Raw genomic sequence first — 19,336 nt, forward strand, 5'->3', positions numbered from 1 at the left:
GGTCTGAAAAGCTGAAAAGTTCTTAGCTTGACTATGAAGGAGTGATTCTAGAGATGTTGAATTTAGGAAGGGAAGGGAGAGCCATGAAGATGACCTGAGAGGCCTGGACAGCCTGCAACGGCCACCATGAAGGAAAACATTGATCATATTCACCAGATAGAGATGAACAACAGGCTATTGACTATAAATCAAAAAGCCAACACTATTAGCATAACCTGTGAGAGAATTGAGAATATTCTGCACAATGAACTTGGCATGACAAAGGTTTCTGCTCAGTGGGTGCCATGTCTTATGATACCTGATCAAAAGCACAGCAGGAAAGGTAACATTATGAGAAAATCTGACATTGTTTAAAGCAGATTCTTATTCTTCTTCTTCTTCTCCTTCTTCTTCTTCTTATTATTATTATTATCATTATTATTATTATTATTATTATTATTACTATTAATCTTCATCTTTTTCTCTCTCTTGCACAATTGTCAATCAATTAAAGAAATCAATATATAAATTCCTATTTCAATGCTTATGTCATCTTCTTCGGTAAGCCATGCTCAAGACAGCATGCTACATTCACTGAATGCTTCCTGGTTATTTTTAAAATGACAATATGCCAGAGAGATTTAAATGTCTCGTGTAAATGCTTTAAGCACATCTTGCAGAATCCTCATCTTCGAGTTCAAATAACTCTGGAGGCTACCTTTATTGTATTTCATTCTGTGGTTAGGCATTGTTGTTGTTTATTCTCAGGTTAGCCCTCATTCAGTAGCTCTAGGGTTGAAGGCATTCCAGCTGTAACCAACCCATCTTTTCTTTCAGGCACAGAGTATCTAAGACTACATCATTTTCAGATATGTGAAGGATGAACCGAATAATATTCATTAGTAATATACTTTCACTGTTAAAGGCGGTGAGCTGGCAGAATCATTACCATGCTGGGCAAAACGCTTAGAAGCATTTCATCCATCTTTACGTTCTCAGTTCAAATCCTGCTGAGGTTGACTTTATCTTTTGTCCTTTTGGGGAGGATAAAATAAGTACAAGTTGAGTACTGGGAGAAATGTAATCAACTTAAGCCCTCCCTCAAAATTGCTGGCCTTGTGCCAAAATTTAAGCCACAAAACTTTCACTGTTAAATAAAGAATGAGAACTGGTCCTCCCGGTAAATATGTATATCATCATCAATTAATTTCCATCTTCTATGCTATATACACGTATACACATTCATATATCATCATCATTATTTAATGTCCGTTTTCCATTTCAATGCTTATGTCATCTTCTTCGGTAAGCCATGCTCAAGACATCCTGATACATTCACTGAATGCTTCGAGGTTATGGGCTGGACAGTTTGACAGGAGCTGGCTAGGCAGAAAACTGCACCAGGCTTCATTGTCTGTTTTGCTATGGCCTTTATGCCCATCCTAATACCAACCACTCCAAATATATATACCCACATACACACATGTATAACACATGCTCACATGCACACACACATCTTTTATCTTTTATTTGTCTCAGCCATTAAACTGTGTGGTTATGTGAGGATAAAATAAAATAGCACCTGAAAAAACTAAAATCAGCAGAAATATGGGACTTGGATCCTTTTCAAAAAATATCAAATAAGCTGTTGCCTAACACAAACTGGAGTAACACATATACATACTCGCTTCTCACTTCCTTTGATTATGGTTATCCTCTGAACAATCTTCTTCATTTACAGATCCTTTGAAGCTCATTCATCCTAATCTTTGAAGTATATCTTTGCTCACAGATGAGATATGCAAATGTTTAAAAGGGTTCATGTATTCCTCTTGTGTACAAGTATAGATTGGGTAAGTTGGTAGAGTGTTAGATAGATTGATCTTAAAGTTCTCTGTGTTCTGAGTATAAATAAATACTAGTGAGGCCAACTTTGCCTATCAGGGTTGTAAAATAAAGTACCAGCTCTGTACAGATAATAATTTTCTCTCTCCCTTCACTCTTCACTTTCTTGCTGTCTATTCACCTTTGTCTGTCAGTCTCTCTCTCATTCTCGGTCTTTCTCTGGAAAAAATCTACTTTGATCAAAGCTGGTGAGAGAAAGTCTGAGTTAGGTTGCATGTTATGACAGTATCCTTAATGACTCTGACAAGAGAGAGGGCCTGAGTTAAGGCATTATTTTGTATGCCTGCCCCTTCTGCTACTTTAGCCATTTCTGTTCTACTTTTTTAATTTTTCTACAACAGTTAAACAGCCAAAAGACAAATATACATGTCATTGTTTTAATGTCTTCTTTTCCATGCTTGCATGGGTCGGATGGAATTTACTGAGGCAGATTTTTTACAGCCAGAAGCAACTTCATGCCACCAACCTTCACCTATTACCAAGTAAGGTAATATTTCTCCCATGGCCAGACATGTTTTCAAGGAAGATTGAAAATAGATAACACTGCTTGTATGACAGTCCACATGAGTGGCTGTGTGGTAAGTAGCTTGCTTACCAGCCACATGGTTCCAGGTTCAGTCCCACTGCATGACACTTTGGGCAAGTGTCTTCTACTATAGCCTTGAGCTGACCAAAGCCTTCTGAGTGGATTTGGTAGATGGAAACTGAAAGAAGCCTGTCGTGTATATGTAATATGTGTGTGTTTGTGTCTGTGTTTCCCCCCCACCACATCACTTGACAACAGATGCTGGTGTGTTTACTTCCCCGTAACCTAGCAGTTCGGCAAAAGAGACCAATAGAATAAGTACTAGGCTTGCAAAGAATATGCCCTGGGGTCGATTTGCTCGACTAAAGGTGGTGCTCCAGCATGGCCACAGTCAAATGACTGAAACAAGTAAAAGAATAAAAGAAAGAATGATATCAAGACAAAGAGAGACAAAAATTGCACTCTCATATCTATCCCTGTCCAACACAAGCCAGCGTGGAAAAATGATGTTAGATGAGCATGATGATAAAGACACACGCACAGACATACATATGTATGTATCCAAATTGAAGGAAATCCAGGCTACATATGTTTCCTAGCTAGCAGGACCCCAAAAGTAATAATTTCTCAATGTGGAGTTAAATCACATTTGTGAGTTAACTCAGAATCGTTTGACAACAATGTAACCTTCATTTAACTAAGGTATATTTGGCCTGATGAGTAGCTATTAGAGTACTCCTCATTGAGTAATTACGGCTTCTAAGGTTCTGCTAGCTAGAAAACATATGTAGCCTGAATTTTACCTGCTCCATTCATTGGATTTTTATTTGCATATAAAGTAATCTTAGATGCTAATCATGAACTATTAAAAAAAAAGAAACCTTTTTTCAGCTTACTGAGCTTCAGTATGGGGAAAACCTACAACTTTCTTCTATGGCTATAAATTACTATTGTTCTTGAAAGTTGTATTTTATACAACTACAGACTGCTTGAAGATTACTAGCTTCCTACATTTAGATCCTTGGATCTTACAATTACATATCATTATATATTTGAAGCTTCTTTCAGTTTTTGTTTGAAAATCCACTTACATAGCTTTTGGTCAGCTTGGAGCTATAGTAGAAGACACTTTCCCAAGGTACCACATAATGGAACTGAACCTGAAATCATGTGGTTGGGAAGCAAACATCTTAGCCACACAGCTACACCTGCACCTACACAAACACACACACAAGGTAAAACAAAAATAAGCAAGATTTATGCTGCATCTCTATCATTAGCTTCTTCATATCAAGTGCAGTAGCAGCAAGGAAATAACACTGCTTGTCAATAAAGGTCGTAAGTATTCATATCTTTCTCAAACAATATAGAGTAGCTGTCTTTGTCCAATAGATATATTGCAGCTTGAAATTACAATTGCTAAGATATCTTATTTAGCTGCAACACTTTCAAATATTTGAAATAGAAAATAAATAAGGCTATTTCTGTTGTTGTTTAACACTAGGCAATTCCTGATAAAGAGTAGAATCTATGATCAGCAAAGATGTTTCAGCTATGAGGATTCAGTCATTTTCCTTTCTTAAAATCAGTTCATCTAGAGCAGAGGTTCTCAACCAATTTTTTTTGCCTATGGATCCCTTTGATTCTTATTTCACTCTACTGGATCCCACCATAGCCATTTGAAATTTATAAAAAAAAGAAGCTTGCTTCCCAACCATATGGTTCCAGGTTCTAGGTTCAGTACCACTATGTGGCACCTTAGGCAAGTGTCTTCTACTATAGCTTCAGGTTGACCTAAGCTTTTTGAGTGGATTTGGTAGATGGAAGCTGAAAGAAGTGCATCATGTATGTATATATATATATTTATATATATATATAGATGTACATATCTTTGTGTATGTTTTGGTGTCTGTGTTTGTCCCCCACCATCACTGCTTGGTGGCAAGTGTTGGTGTGTTTACATCCCCGTAACACAGCAGATTGGCAAAAGAGACTGATAGTAAAAGCACTAGGCTTAAAAAAAATTCTAGGGTCGATTTGTTTGAACAAAATCTTTCAAGGCAGTGCTCCAGCATGGCCACAATCAAATGACTGAAACAAGTAAAAGAATAAAAGAATACATTTTTATACTTAAATATTATTAGGAATTGTATAAAATTTTTAAAAAATATTTTGTGCATTGTAGAAGTATAAATCAATTTATTGCAGATAAATTCTGATTTCAAATTTTGGTAGAAGGCCAGCAATTTCAGGGCAGGGTGTCAGTCAATTACATTGACCCCAGAGTTCAACTGGTACTTATTTTATCAACCCCAAAAAGATGAAAGGCAAAGCTGACCTTGGCAGAATTTGAACCCAGAATGTGAAAACAGACAAAATGCCACAAAGCATTTTGCATAACAGGATGACGATTCTGCCAGCTCGTCACCTTAATGCAGATAGATTTTAACAATATCTTATAAAGACCCCTAAGGGCCACGTAGACCCCAGTTGAGTGCCACTGAGCTAGAGAAACATTACTCAACATGTTCCTCATTTCTTTTTTTTAAATGATAGAGTGAGATTAAAGAAGATTTGGTGGTCATTTCCAGCAGATCAGTTGACCACATACAGCTCCCATTTTGGTTTGAAGTAATGATATTTGGATGTATCACTATATGGCTATCGACCAGACTACTAGATGTTGTTATACACACTGGTCACAATGCACTTCCTCACAGTGGTTTTAACTTTCAAATGATGTGACCCCACTAACATAGCGGACAGGGCAATCAGTACCTCTGAACGGAACACCAGTCTGTTACAGAATTACCCATCTACAGCTGAGTGGACTGGAGCAAAAATGATAAGAAATATTTTGTTCAAGATTGCAAAGCACTGCCAGTCTGGGAATCCAAACCATGATCTTGTAATCACGAGCGCAAAACCCTAACTACAAGATCATGTGCCTACTCAATATATAGATGTAAATCTGAATAAGACTTAAGATAATAAAGTCACAAACAAGAGATGACAACTACTACCACGTATCATTTATTCATGTGTTTATATCAAATTTCAACAAGTTCACTCAGGTTAAATGATTCGCAAAGATTGATCATTGTCAATAATATTTTGCAGAAAAAGATAAATTATATTTCTTCCATTCAATAACTGTCAAATCCAGTTCTTCTGACAAGTCCGGAAAATACACTCCACCAACAGGTGTTGACCCAGTATAAGACAATCTTTTAGTAGAAGTAGTAGTAGTCGTAGATGTACTATGGAAATATCAGGGCCAATACTCAGTAGCACATTGCTCTTGCTAATCACCCTGTCTGTCTGTTACTCTGAAGACAGAGACTGGATTTACCTAATGTTTATGTTTCCACTACTGGTTCCATATCGTTGACTTTTTGTGAACTACCATAAGTTAACATGTATAAGGAACCTTTTTTTGTCAAAAAATAGGTTAAAAAAATATGGGAGTTTCTTATACATGGACAGTATTATAATCCCTTACAAGACCTTTTTCCAAATGTTAAGCCCCCCCAAATTAGGGGGTTACTTATTCATGTTAAAACATGGTACATCTGCCAACATTATGATGTAATTCTGAGTCCTAAGAAATGAGTGTTGGACCAGTAGTACCTCCCCTTAATTGTTTGTGTCTCCATACTCTAAGTTTGCTCTGTTAATATATAAATACCAAGGTATAGGTGAGGCTGTGTGGTAAGAAGCTTGCTTCTCAACCACATGATTCTGGGTTCAGTCCCACTGTGTGGCACCTTGGGAAAGTGTCTTTTGCTATAGCCACAGGCTGACCAAAGACTTGTGAGTGGATTTGCTACACAGAAACCGAAGGAAGCCTTTTGTGTATATGTGTGTGTGCATCTGTGTGTATCTATGTGTATGTGTGTCTTTGTGTCTGTGCTTGTGCCCCCACCACTGCTTAAGAACTGGTGTTGGTGTGATTATATCTCCATAACCTAGTGGATTGGCAAAAGAGACCGATAGAATACCAAGCTTAAATGAAAAAGTATTGGGGTCTATAAATTCGACTAAAATACTTAAAGGCGGTGCCCCAGCAGGACCACAGTCTAATGACTGGAACAAGTAAAAGTCTTTGTTTCCTCCCTATTTGCATGTATAATCTTTTATTGTTTTATTCTTTTACTTGTTTCAGCCATTTGACTGTGGCCATGCTGGAGCACCAGCTTTAGTCACAAAAAATCAACCCCGGGACTTTGTAAGCCTAGTACTTATTCTATTCGGCTCTTTTTGCTGAACTGCTAAGTTATGGGGATGTAAACACACCAACATAGGTTGTCAAGCGATAGTGGGCGGAAAACACAGACACACAACATATATATATATGATGGGCTTCCTTCAGTTTTTGTCTACCAGATCCACTCACAAGGCTTTGGTCAGCACGAGGCTATAGCAGAAGACACTTGCCAAAGATGCCATGCAGTGGGACTGAACCTGGAACCATGTGGTTGGGAAGCAAGCTTCTTACTACACAGCCACGCCTGCACCTGTATGTATATTTTATATATCTAGCCCAAGTGGATTTTAATTGCTTATTTGCATCTTATCTCTCTTTCTCTCTCTCTTTATATATATATATATATATATAATATATATATATATATATATATATACATACATATATATAGATATATATATTTATACATATATATATATACATACATATATATAGATATATATATATATATATATATATATATATATATATATATATATATATATATATATATATACACACACACACACACACACACACACTGGTATTAGGAAGGGCATCTAGTCATAGAAACCAAACCAAATCAGACTGGAACCTGGCATATATATGTATTGAATTGCACACATAGTGGAGGTAAGGCACACACATTCAAGGTTAGATGGTGTAGGAAAGTGTGTGTGTGTGTGTGTCTGTGTGTGATGGTGTTTGTTGCTAACTCTCTTATATTATCTTTTACAGTTAGAAATACAAACCAATTTGATCACAAGGATAGTTCCCAACACAGGCTCAAGGTCAGAAACCGGTGGGTGGGGATGGGGGAAAAGAGCCCACCAAACCGACCACAGTGCATGATTGGCATCCAGTCCATTTGTCTTATGTCTGAATACCCAAACACTGCACAGGCACATGCACACATCTATATGCTGATTTTGGTGGTATTGCAATACCAGCCTATGAGCAGGTGTGTGGTGCACCAGCTGTGTCTCTCTCCTCTCTCTATCTCTCCTTGAACTGTCCTCAGTCGCAGAGACCAGGTACATGTTATGCCATATGCTCCGTTCCAGTCGCCAGTTAAGGAAGCACACACACTCTGACTGACAGTGTTGATTGTCAAAACAATATCAAGAATGGTTAATAATAAGGTTCTCATGTGATTTAATTATACGGGAATGTTTCCAAGAAAATAAGAAACCAAACTGTAAATTGAATTAATTTGATACTTACAGCAATGTCTTTAGCAGCGCGTGAAGGTGTTTTCCTGTAGTTCCAAATCTTAATCATTGACACAGTGGTGGGTTGATCAAATACAATATAAACTTTATTTACCTATCATGATCAAGTGAGAAAAACAAACAAAAGTCAGTGAGAAACAAGTAATGCCAATGTCATTCACAATACAATAAATCTCTTTTGTCCAGTTTAGCAAGAACTCTTGCTTGTTTCCATATAATTAATTGTTGTAGGTACTGACAATAAATTAGACGAAGTGTGATGCTCAATCACTGGCCTAATCTGGCATCACAATTTAATGAGATGGAGCAGAATCTTCAAAGAAATCGTTTAAGGAAAATGAAGATGGGAAAAACGAATGCTTGAAGGCAAACCATGTAAAATCTCAGATTGTTTAAAATAAAATTGGTATGTACTGGAGACAGTTCGGTATTTCAATGTAATAAAAAGTTTGCAAATTTCCTGATACTGCCGACTGCATTAATCATTTCGTTGATACATGTAGACAATTGCTAGCAATTATCCAGTAACTACTGCAGTAGGAAGAGCTTGGGGGTAAATTCATATGATGCTAATTCACCTTGTATAAGAGAGCAGAGACAAAGATGTTATATTTCTTGGAAGACAGCTGGGGAAAATAAGTATATATGGCAGAAAACAAACAATTCTAATTTGCATTTAGTTAGGTTAATGTTAGCATTTTATCTAGAGAGTATTAAAATTAAATAGCATGTGTGTGTGAGTGTTTACATATACACAACAGGCTTCCATATTACTTCTGTCTACCAAATTCAATCATAAAACATTGCTCAGCTCAGGGCTATAGAGGAAGACACTTATCCATGGTACTACACTGTAGGATTGAACCCTAAACCATGTGACTGCAAAGCACATACATATCTGGGATGCACAAGCACAACACCACTGTTGGTCAAACAGTGTCAAAGCAAAGATATGCAGGAAAGCATAAACATTAAAATACGCACGTATGCACACACTCATGCAAGCATGCACATGACAGGTTATGTAAAGTTTCCATTCACTATTTTCATTCACAAGCCAATGGTCAGCTTGAGACTCACGGTAGAAGACATTTATCCAAAGTGCCACATAGTGGAGTAGATCTCGAAACCAGATGGTTTCAGAAGCCCATCTCACTTCACATCCACACTCAAGTTTGCATCTATATTACAGATAAACATACATACATACATACATATACATACATACATATATATGCACAATTGTGGCTGTGTGGTAAGAAGCTCGCTTCCCAGCCACATGGTTCTGGGTTCAGTCCCATTGTGTGACATCTTGGGCAAATATCTTCTACTATAGCCTCAGGCCGACCAATACCTATGAGTGGATTTGGTAGACAGAAACTGAAAGAAGCCTGTTATAAATGTATGTATATGTATATATTAGTGTGTGTGTGTGTTTGTCCCCCACCACCACTGCTTGACAACCGATGTTGGTGTGTTTACATCCCTGTAACTTAATGGTTAGGCAAAAGAGACCAATAGAATAAGTACCTATCTTACAAAGACTAAGTCTTGGGGTCAACTAAAAGGTGGTGTTCCAACATAGCTACAGGCAAATGACTGAAACAAGTAAAAGAATAAAAGAAAATATATATATATAAATAATAAATTAAACTGATTAGAACTACCAGTGAAGTCATTCTTTTTCTTTTTTCAAATATATATACACACACACCTACATACCATACACATGCATACTAGTGCATACAGATCAACAGATACACACATACATATATACATACATGCGTGTGTATGTATATATCTGTGTAATGTATATTATTCGATCCAACCACATGCTTCTAGATTCAGTCCCACTGTATGGCACCTTGGACAAGTGCCTTCTAGCTTAGCCTTCGGTGTTGTGAGTGAACTTGGTATACAGAAACTGAAAGAAGCCCATCGTATCTATCTCTGTGTGTGTGTGTGTGTGTGTGCATGTCTTTGTGTTTGTTTGTTTGTTCCTCATCACCACTTGACAACTCATGTTGGTGTGTTTATGTCCCTGTAACTTAGCAGTTCAGCAAAAGGGGCCAACAGAATAACCACTAGGCTTTAAAAAATAAGTTCTGGGTCGAATTGTTCAGCTAAAACCCTTGACAGTTGCTCCACAGCATGGCTACAGTCAAATGACTGAAACAAGTAAACAATAATAGGAAAGATACAGTGGTGAGAAAAAGGAAAAACGAACAAATGAACGCTCCAGGAACAAATTCACTAGAGATATTTGTTCTGCACTGAGTTACATGCACTCCTTTGTCACTCAGCAAAATTGCAATGAAGAAGTGATTGACTCATTGGGAACCTGGAACCAATGCAATCATTGTACACTAAATGCAACACAGGAAAATTAAACAGCATATGGATTACTTTTCAGTGCAACAGGCAGGGCTGTGTGGTTAAGAAACTTGCTTCTCAACCATGTGGTTATGGGCTCAATTCCACATCACAGCCTCGAAGACAAAGTGTTTTCTAGTTTGGCAGTTGATTGACCAAAGCCTTGTAAGTGGATGAGGGAAACTGAAAGAAGTCTGCTGTATATATATATATATATATATATATATACATACATACATATATATATGAATTTTTTGCGTAATGAGATAAAAACCAAGGCTGTATAGATATTAGAGCATTTATAGACAGAAGGTCTTACAGCTGTTTCTAGGATATTAATTAATAATATCCCTTCATCAGAAACGGTGTGAGAGGAAAAATTAAGTCATAGTTAGTTTCGACGTGATACAAATAGAGAGTGAGGTGGAGGAAGATATGTTTGGCAAAAAATTCATATATACACACGCTGATATAGAACCAACGTTGAACCCTTTATTCGCAATATTACCGAATCTGGAACTTAACTAGGGTCTGTCTATAGCACTTATTCACCTTTGGGTCTCAATGACACCATTTGGCTCTCAATGACACAATTATCTCTTATAACCATATATGTATATATATATACACACACACCTACATACCATACACATGCATACTAGTGCATACAGATCAACAGATACACACATACATATATACATACATGCGTGTGTATGTATATATCTGTGTAATGTATATTATTCGATCCAACCACATGCTTCTAGATTCAGTCCCACTGTATGGCACCTTGGACAAGTGCCTTCTAGCTTAGCCTTCGGTGTTGTGAGTGAACTTGGTATACAGAAACTGAAAGAAGCCCATCGTATCTATCTCTGTGTGTGTGTGTGTGTGTGTGCATGTCTTTGTGTTTGTTTGTTTGTTCCTCATCACCACTTGACAACTCATGTTGGTGTGTTTATGTCCCTGTAACTTAGCAGTTCAGCAAAAGGGGCCAACAGAATAACCACTAGGCTTTAAAAAATAAGTTCTGGGTCGAATTGTTCAGCTAAAACCCTTGACAGTGGCTCCACAGCATGGCTACAGTCAAATGACTGAAACAAGTAAACAATAATAGGAAAGATACAGTGGTGAGAAAAAGTAAAAACGAACAAATGAACGCTACAGGAACAAATTCACTACAGATATTTGTTCTGCACTGAGTTACATGCACTCCTTTGTCACTCAGCAAAATTGCAATGAAGAAGTGATTGACTCATTGGGAACCTGGAACCAATGCAATCATTGTACACTAAATGCAACACAGGAAAATTAAACAGCATATGGATTACTTTTCAGTGCAACAGGCAGGGCTGTGTGGTTAAGAAACTTGCTTCTCAACCATGTGGTTATGGGCTCAATTCCACATCACAGCCTCGAAGACAAAGTGTTTTCTAGTTTGGCAGTTGATTGACCAAAGCCTTGTAAGTGGATGAGGGAAACTGAAAGAAGTCTGCTGTATATATATATATATATATATATATATATATATATATATATATATATATATATACATACATATATATATGAATTTTTTGCGTAATGAGATAAAAACCAAGGCTGTATAGATATTAGAGCATTTATAGACAGAAGGTCTTACAGCTGTTTCTAGGATATTAATTAATAATATCCCTTCATCAGAAACGGTGTGAGAGGAAAAATTAAGTCATAGTTAGTTTCGACGTGATACAAATAGAGAGTGAGGTGGAGGAAGATATGTTTGGCAAAAAATTCATATATACACACGCTGATATAGAACCAACGTTGAACCCTTTATTCGCAATATTACCGAATCTGGAACTTAACTAGGGTCTGTCTATAGCACTTATTCACCTTTGGGTCTCAATGACACCATTTGGCTCTCAATGACACAATTATCTCTTATAACCATATATGTATATATATATACACACACATAGACATGTGTGTGTGTGTGTGTGAGTGAATTTGTGTGTACCCTTGTCCTGACATCATGTGATGATTGTAAATGAGCATCACTGCCATTCAAGCGGGCTTGTTTGGAAACTTGTAGCAAATCTGCCCCAAAAAATTCTGTCTGACCCATGCAAGCATGAAAAGCATAAACATAAAGTCGATGATGATGATGATGATGATGCAACAGCACATGTAGTGGTGAGGTTAATTACATAGCTAATCTACCGCTACATGACTAACCTTTAACTAAAACCCTATAATCTGCTATAATAGGAGGCTTTTAGACATCTTACTTAATCCAAGGAGCTATAAGTCAGCAGAAAGGTTCATTCAGCATAATGCTGTCTAAATAATAAATAAATAAATAAGTAAATAAATCAATAAATAAATAAAAAGTTAACTTAGGCCCCAGATGAAGTTAACACATGAAATGAAGCAAGATAAAGGTAAGGAAATACACACTGCTAGGAATTTATCATGCTCAGGCTAGCATGGGAAAATTGACATTAACTGGAATATGGCTGACGATAAGGGGGAGGAGGAAAAGGGGAAGAAAGAGATAGGAAAAATGAAAGGAGAAGAAGTGGGGAAGTGAGAGAGGAGAAGTGAAAGACCTGAGGGGGTTAAACAAGGTCAAGATTAAAGTATTAATTAGTGAAGTGTCAAGGAAAACAGTTGTAATCATTATGCAGTGTTTATTGATTTCTTCATTAGGACTAGAGCAGAGGCAGTTTAGTTAGTCATGTGGAAGGAAACAGTTGAATGCATGATTCTGGTTATATTACTGGTACCAGTTTTATTGATCACAGAGAAATGTAATTACATACAGTAGTGATATGTGGAGGTGCATGGCTTAGAGGTTAGAGTGTTGAACTCATGATAGTAAGAATGTGGTTTCATTTCCCGGACAGGCGATATGCTGTGTTTTGAGCAAAATACTTCATTTGAAGTTGCTCCAATCTACTCAGCTGGAAAAATGAGAAATCTATGACAAACTGGTGTCCTGTCGAGGGAGGAATAAATAAGCCCCAGAATGAGGAAACCAGCTCTGTGATCCTTACAGAGTAATGTGGAATAATGTATAGCAATGACATATTTAACCCTTTAGAATTCAAACAGGCCATATCCAGCCCAAATATTCTACTTGCTTTATGTTGAAACTGGCCGTATCTGGCCTCTTACAGCCATCCTACAATGTCATTCTAAAAATACAGTCATATCATTGAAATCTCAAAGCTATGAGATAATTCATAATTAATTCAAAATAATATGAATAAATATGCTTTACACTTGGCAGAGTAATCTGAATATTAAAGGGTTAATTTGATACTCTATTTTCACTAAATCACCAAATCTCACTCTGTTGCAATTATCGATTTCTTATGATCAAGCAACACGCTAATTTTTTTGGTGGTGTTGTTCTTGAAGAATAAGATCAAATATGGGTGATGCAAGGATGGGTAATGCTTGGTTGTAGTTGGCATATTGATCACTTATATATTTGAGGTGCAGAGGCCATTATAGTTTCAGTGAATAAATCATCATCATCATTTAACATCCGTTTTCCATACCGATATGGAATGGGTAGTTTGACTGAAAACTGCTAAGCTGGGTAGCTGCACCAGATTCCAGTTTGATTTGGCATGGTTTCTACAGCTGAATGCCCTCCCTGACACTAACTACTCCAAGAGTGTAGTGGGTGCTTTTTATGTGCTACCTGCATGAGTACCTGTTATGTAACACCAGCATCAGCCACGACTATGATTGCACCTGGCTTGACAGGTCTTCTCAAGCATGGTATATTGCCAAAGGTCTTGGTCACTTATCACTAACATTGTAAGGCCCAACATTTGAAGGGTGCTTTTTACGTGCCACTGGCACAGGGGCCAGTTACGCAACACTAGCATTGGCTATGACTATGATTTCACTTGGATTGACGGATCTTGCCCATAAATAAATAAATAAATAAATAAATAAATAAATAAATAAAAGCAGAGTGATGAGAAGCACATCAATGAGTCAGAAGCTGGAGTGAATTAGCAAAAGGATCCTTGTCAATTAGTCAGATGACATTCTTTTGAATACAGTCAAGGCCAGTCATTTGTAAGCTGTAGCCTACAGGATTTTGTGAATGGCCAGCCAACGAAAAATTCCTAGTATTATCTTAGTAGTGTGGCCTGCCTGATGATGAACCATGTGTCATATGGCCTGCCTGATGATGAACCATGTGTCATATGGCCTGCTTCTCAAAAGAAGATTGCCCATGCCTGCTCTAGGCTGTTTTTGTGTGTAACGAGGGCTCTGTCCCAGACTTAAGGTCATTTAGTCTATTATAGATATCACTTGTACTTTGCAGAGTGTCAGTATTTGCTCAGAGCCCAACTATTTTCTGGAACCAAAGCATTGGGAATGTAATTTTTGTTATACTGTGAGTATAAAGATCACCTTGAGAGGTTTTCCATAACTGTGAGGCTTGGCCTTTGTAGTGCTTTTGAAGGATTTTAACTATGTGCTACCTCAAAAACAGAAAGAGTCTAAGAGGAGACTGTTTCCAGGGAGATGCAGTGATTGCTATTATGCTGATGAAAGTGTATTGTCATTATTGAAGGATATTGTAGAGACCACTATTTGGGGAAGGAATGTTGATATTTTGTGAGGAGCCTTAGTTGCATGTGGATGATACCTGCATGGGAAAAAAATGAAGGGTTACATTGAATTAAGGGTTACACTGAACATCATTAAAGGAAATACCAAGCATGTCATTAATGTACAGAAGGAAGAATGTGAAGGAAGTTGATGGCATATGGGTTAGAGAAAGGGAGCGAGACAAAGGCAGAGTGAGAAAAAGAGAGACAGACAGACAGAGTCATTTTTATTTGTCTCAAAGATGTGATTAGATGGCCCAGTTTAGACAGAACTTAAAAAGGTTACAACATATGTGTGAAAATCACAGAATAAATCATAGAAAATTCTTAAAAGATACTTATTTTGCAGTGAAGATTTATTTCCAGCAGAACTACTTCAAATTATATTTCACTCATTCTTCATGCATGTAATTTTTAGACATGGATTGGCTCAATCTTTTGTATTATGCATAGGTACATGGATGCAAAACTAGAAAAACCTTCAGTGACCCAATGAGCACTTAGACATTTCCATTTAATGCAAGCACCAAAGAATGAAGAGAAGTTCACAAGAAGTCAAGTCTGTGATGTATATTTTATTTCAGTTTTATGACACTTCAGTTACCTGCTGCACCTATGATTTCTAACCATAATCATCAAACTGGAATGGAATGATTTATGCTGGGTTGACTTGTCCTTAACACAATACATGACAATGAAATCTGTGGAAGTGATCCAGCCATCTTTTAAAACATGGTATAAAACTTCAGAGGATTGTTAAGTATTTCCCTTCGATTGTTACTGACATCACAAAAAAACTGGATTCCTCTTGTTGCTTGATTTCTAACTCAGAATCATAGAGGAAACTTTCAACAACACAATCTTCCACAAGAAAGCATAAGTCATACCAATTAGTGCTAAAATTGTTTATATACGAGGTCTGAACAATAAGTATTTGGACTGTTGTCATACTAACAAAGCTAAAGCATGCAGAATAAAGCTGCTTGGCACAGATTGATCTTGAACTCTGCTGTGCATGCACACTAAATTTTAATGTTTGAGCTCAATTCTGCTGTTTACATCAGTGCTTGGAAGGAAAGTGTGTAGCATGTGATTGTTGCATTCATGTCAGAGAAACTTGTCATGGCTTATGTCAGAGGCCAATGCAAAGTTGCAGAAAGTGTATGGAGAAGAGTGTATGAGCTACACAGAAGTGTACGAGTGGTTCGGACGTTTCCAAAATGGCTGAAAAATGTTAATATTGATGAATGTTCTGGGAGACCCACAACCAGTAGAACTGAGAAAAACATTGCAGATGTGTGTGCAGCTATGAGAGGAAATCCTCAAATCACCATCCATGAGTTATCAGATGTGCAGATTAGTTATGGTTCAGTTCATTATCACTTAAGATTTGGGTATGAGATGTGTGTCTGCCAAGTCTGTGCCAAAACTGCCTTCAGCTGACTAAAAAGATACCCAGGTTTCAGTTGCATAAAATTTCCTCGATTGCTGAGAATGATGAAAACTTTTTGAAAATTATGTATAGGCCACTGAGCAACTATCACCAAGCTTTATGAAAAATTTTATGCAGATTTTCTGCTCAACTTTCTCTGTCATGGTCAATGCAATGATCACATGCTATACAACTTCCTTCCAAGCACTGTTGTAAACAGTAGAAGTGAACTACAATGTTAAAACTTAGTGCACATGCATAGCAGAGATCAAGGTCAATCTATGCCAAGTGGCTCCACTCTGTGTGCTTTAGCTTCGTTACTATGGCAACAGTCCAGATACTTATTGATCAGACCATGTACATGCAAGTATAGCACTGTGATACAGAGGCTTCCTTTCCAAATGTATATATATATATATATATATATATATATATATATATATGTATATGCATGGAGGAATACAAGACAGGCTGCCCCTGGGAGCTCCTCTATGCTGATGACCTTGCTCTTGTAGCTGAATCACTACCTGAACTGGAAGAAGTTCCAGGTATGGAAGCAAGGGCCTTAGAGTTAATCTAGCAAAAACCAAAGTCTTAGTGAGCAGGAAAGCAGACAAATCCCTTCAGATAGATGGCCCTGCTCAATCTGTAGTAAAGGTGTATGTAGAAGCTCCATAAGATGCACCCAGTGTAAGCTTTGGACACATAAATGGTGCAGCAACATCAGAGGAAGGTTAACAGGGAAACTAGCTTTTGTATGTGGAAGGTGCACAGGTACAATAAATGCTGAAAATGTGCAGAAAATAGACTCCATCAACTGCCAGGGTGCAAGCTAGAGATAGCAGATAGCTTCTGTTATCTAGGTGACCAAGTTAGTAGTGGAGGTGGATGCTCCAAGAACATAGCTGTGAGAATAAGATTGGCTGGGCAAAGTTCAGAGAGCTCCTACCCCTGCTGGCAACAAAGGACCTCTCTCTCAGAGTGAAAGGCAGATTGCTTGATGCCTGTATAAAAACAGCTGTGCTGCATGGCAGTGAAACATGGGCTATGACAGCTAATGACATATGTAGGCTTGAAAGGAATTAAGCCAGTATGCTTTACTGGATGTGCTATGTCAGTGTGCATGTTCAACAGAGTGTAAGCATCTTGAGAGAACAGTTAGACATAAGAGGAATTAGATGTGGTGTGCAAGACAGATGACTGTGCTGGTATGGTCATGTGATGCGTATGAATGAAGACTGCTGTATAAAGTGCTGATGCATTCTGGATCTTCCCTGAAAATGCACATCTCCAAATCAGCCTACACATGATAACAATGTATGCACGCTAGCCAACTATACTATCAACAATGTAGACGTGGTTACAGATTGACATAGAGTACCAATTGCATGGACTGAATGTGGTGCATTTTGCACACGAAACACTGCTTGCAAACTGTACATCCATACTAAAGAACAAGAAACATCCGAATGTTGCTTGTGTCAAAAAGCCTCTATAAAGTTGTCATAGAGTGAATATTGCATCCAACATCAAAACCATAAAATAGAATATAGGAAACCTGAGGACTATAGTGGCTATTCTAACTACAAAGTAAATCTCAATATCACCAGCAAACAAAGACTTGTGTGACATTAAATGGTTGCTACAACACTACCATTCAGTGTAGATTGTAAGTCTCATCTCAATGTTAAGAAGCTTGCTTCCCAACCACATGGCTCCAGGATCAGTCCCACAGCATGGCACCTTGAACAAATGTCTTCTACTATAACCCCAGGCTGTCTCTTTGTCTGTGTGCATGCGTGTCTTTATGTCTGTGTTTGTCCTTCAGCACCACTTGACACCACCACTTGCACCCCTGTAACTTAGCAGTTCAGCAAAGGAGACCACTAGAAAAAGTACCAGGTTTTAAAAAATAGTAAGTTCAGGGGTTGATTTATTTGACTGAAATCCTTCAAGGGGGTACCCAAGCATGGCCACAGTCAAATGACTGAAACAAGTAAAAAATAAAAAATAGAAGATAAAGAAGTTTTAATGCTGAAATATTGAAATAAAAAGTAAAAAAATGCAAATATTGCTCTTGTTTTGTTTCATCTACTTTAATTCCAACTGGCAGTGGCTTTCAGAAATAGTTTTAAATATATATATATCTGTGCATATGTCTGTGTGCTTTTGTGTGTATGAGTGTGTACATACACACAAACATGCACATATATTAATATATTGTTAACAGAATATATATTTAGCCACAATGTTAAGTTTATTTTATGCTTTTAATGATTTTTTTTTTCATCTTTTTATTGATTTCTTAAAGAAGCATATCTCCAATAAAAATGCTACACTGTATACTACAAAAATAGGAAAATATAATCTAGTTATATGGATTTTTTTTCAAAGAAAATTGCAACCAATTAAATATTGTTTTCAATACATATTGGAAGGTATTGGAATCAAAATTATTTGCATATAACCAGCTAAAATGAGAAACAATTCTTCATTGTCTTAAAATAAAACACAGAACACTTAAACTATAAGACTGGCATCAATGAATCAATTCTTTTTTAGGAAATTACTATAGAAACTATGTTCTGAGTGATGCCAGTATATTGGCAACATTTACTATTTTTAAAATGGAGTTTAAAATGGAGCATTTGATCAATCATTGATAATATCTGATGTAATCGTCCTCAAACATCCTGAGTAAGACATTTTCAATTATATTTACTGGAATTAGATATGGTAAAATATAGCCATCTTCCTGCTGTGGCATATCTAAATAAGAGCTAGAACAGATGTTTTTTAAGATAGGTTTGGCCTTATATGCTTCTTATTAAGCATTTTTAAAGATATTTTCATTCCTCTAAAATAGGGATTCTGAACCATTTTTTTTTTTTACTTATGGACTCCTTAAATTCCTGTTTTACTTGAGCGGACCCCCATGGCCATTTGATATTGCAATAATCTTATTTTATATTTCTAATTAAATATTATTAGGAACTGTATAAAAAATTGTTAAAATACTTTGTGTAT

The 19,336-nt window shown here is 37.0% G+C and overlaps 1 protein-coding gene across 2 annotated transcripts in view; it reads right to left on the reverse strand.

The window, feature by feature from the left end:
• Nucleotides 1-19,336, reverse strand: part of LOC115224684 (katanin-interacting protein-like) — a 656,564-nt gene that overhangs the window by 90,852 nt on the left and 546,376 nt on the right. For both annotated transcript variants that reach the window (XM_036513321.1, XM_036513315.1), the window contains exon 34: nt 7,881-7,982. In XM_036513321.1, coding sequence (XP_036369214.1) covers nt 7,881-7,982 — 102 coding nt within the window. The remainder of the gene's footprint in view (nt 1-7,880; nt 7,983-19,336) is intronic.

This window comes from Octopus sinensis, linkage group LG2 (genome assembly GCF_006345805.1).
Source record: "Octopus sinensis linkage group LG2, ASM634580v1, whole genome shotgun sequence".
In the NCBI taxonomy this organism is placed as follows: Eukaryota; Metazoa; Mollusca; class Cephalopoda; order Octopoda; family Octopodidae; genus Octopus; species Octopus sinensis.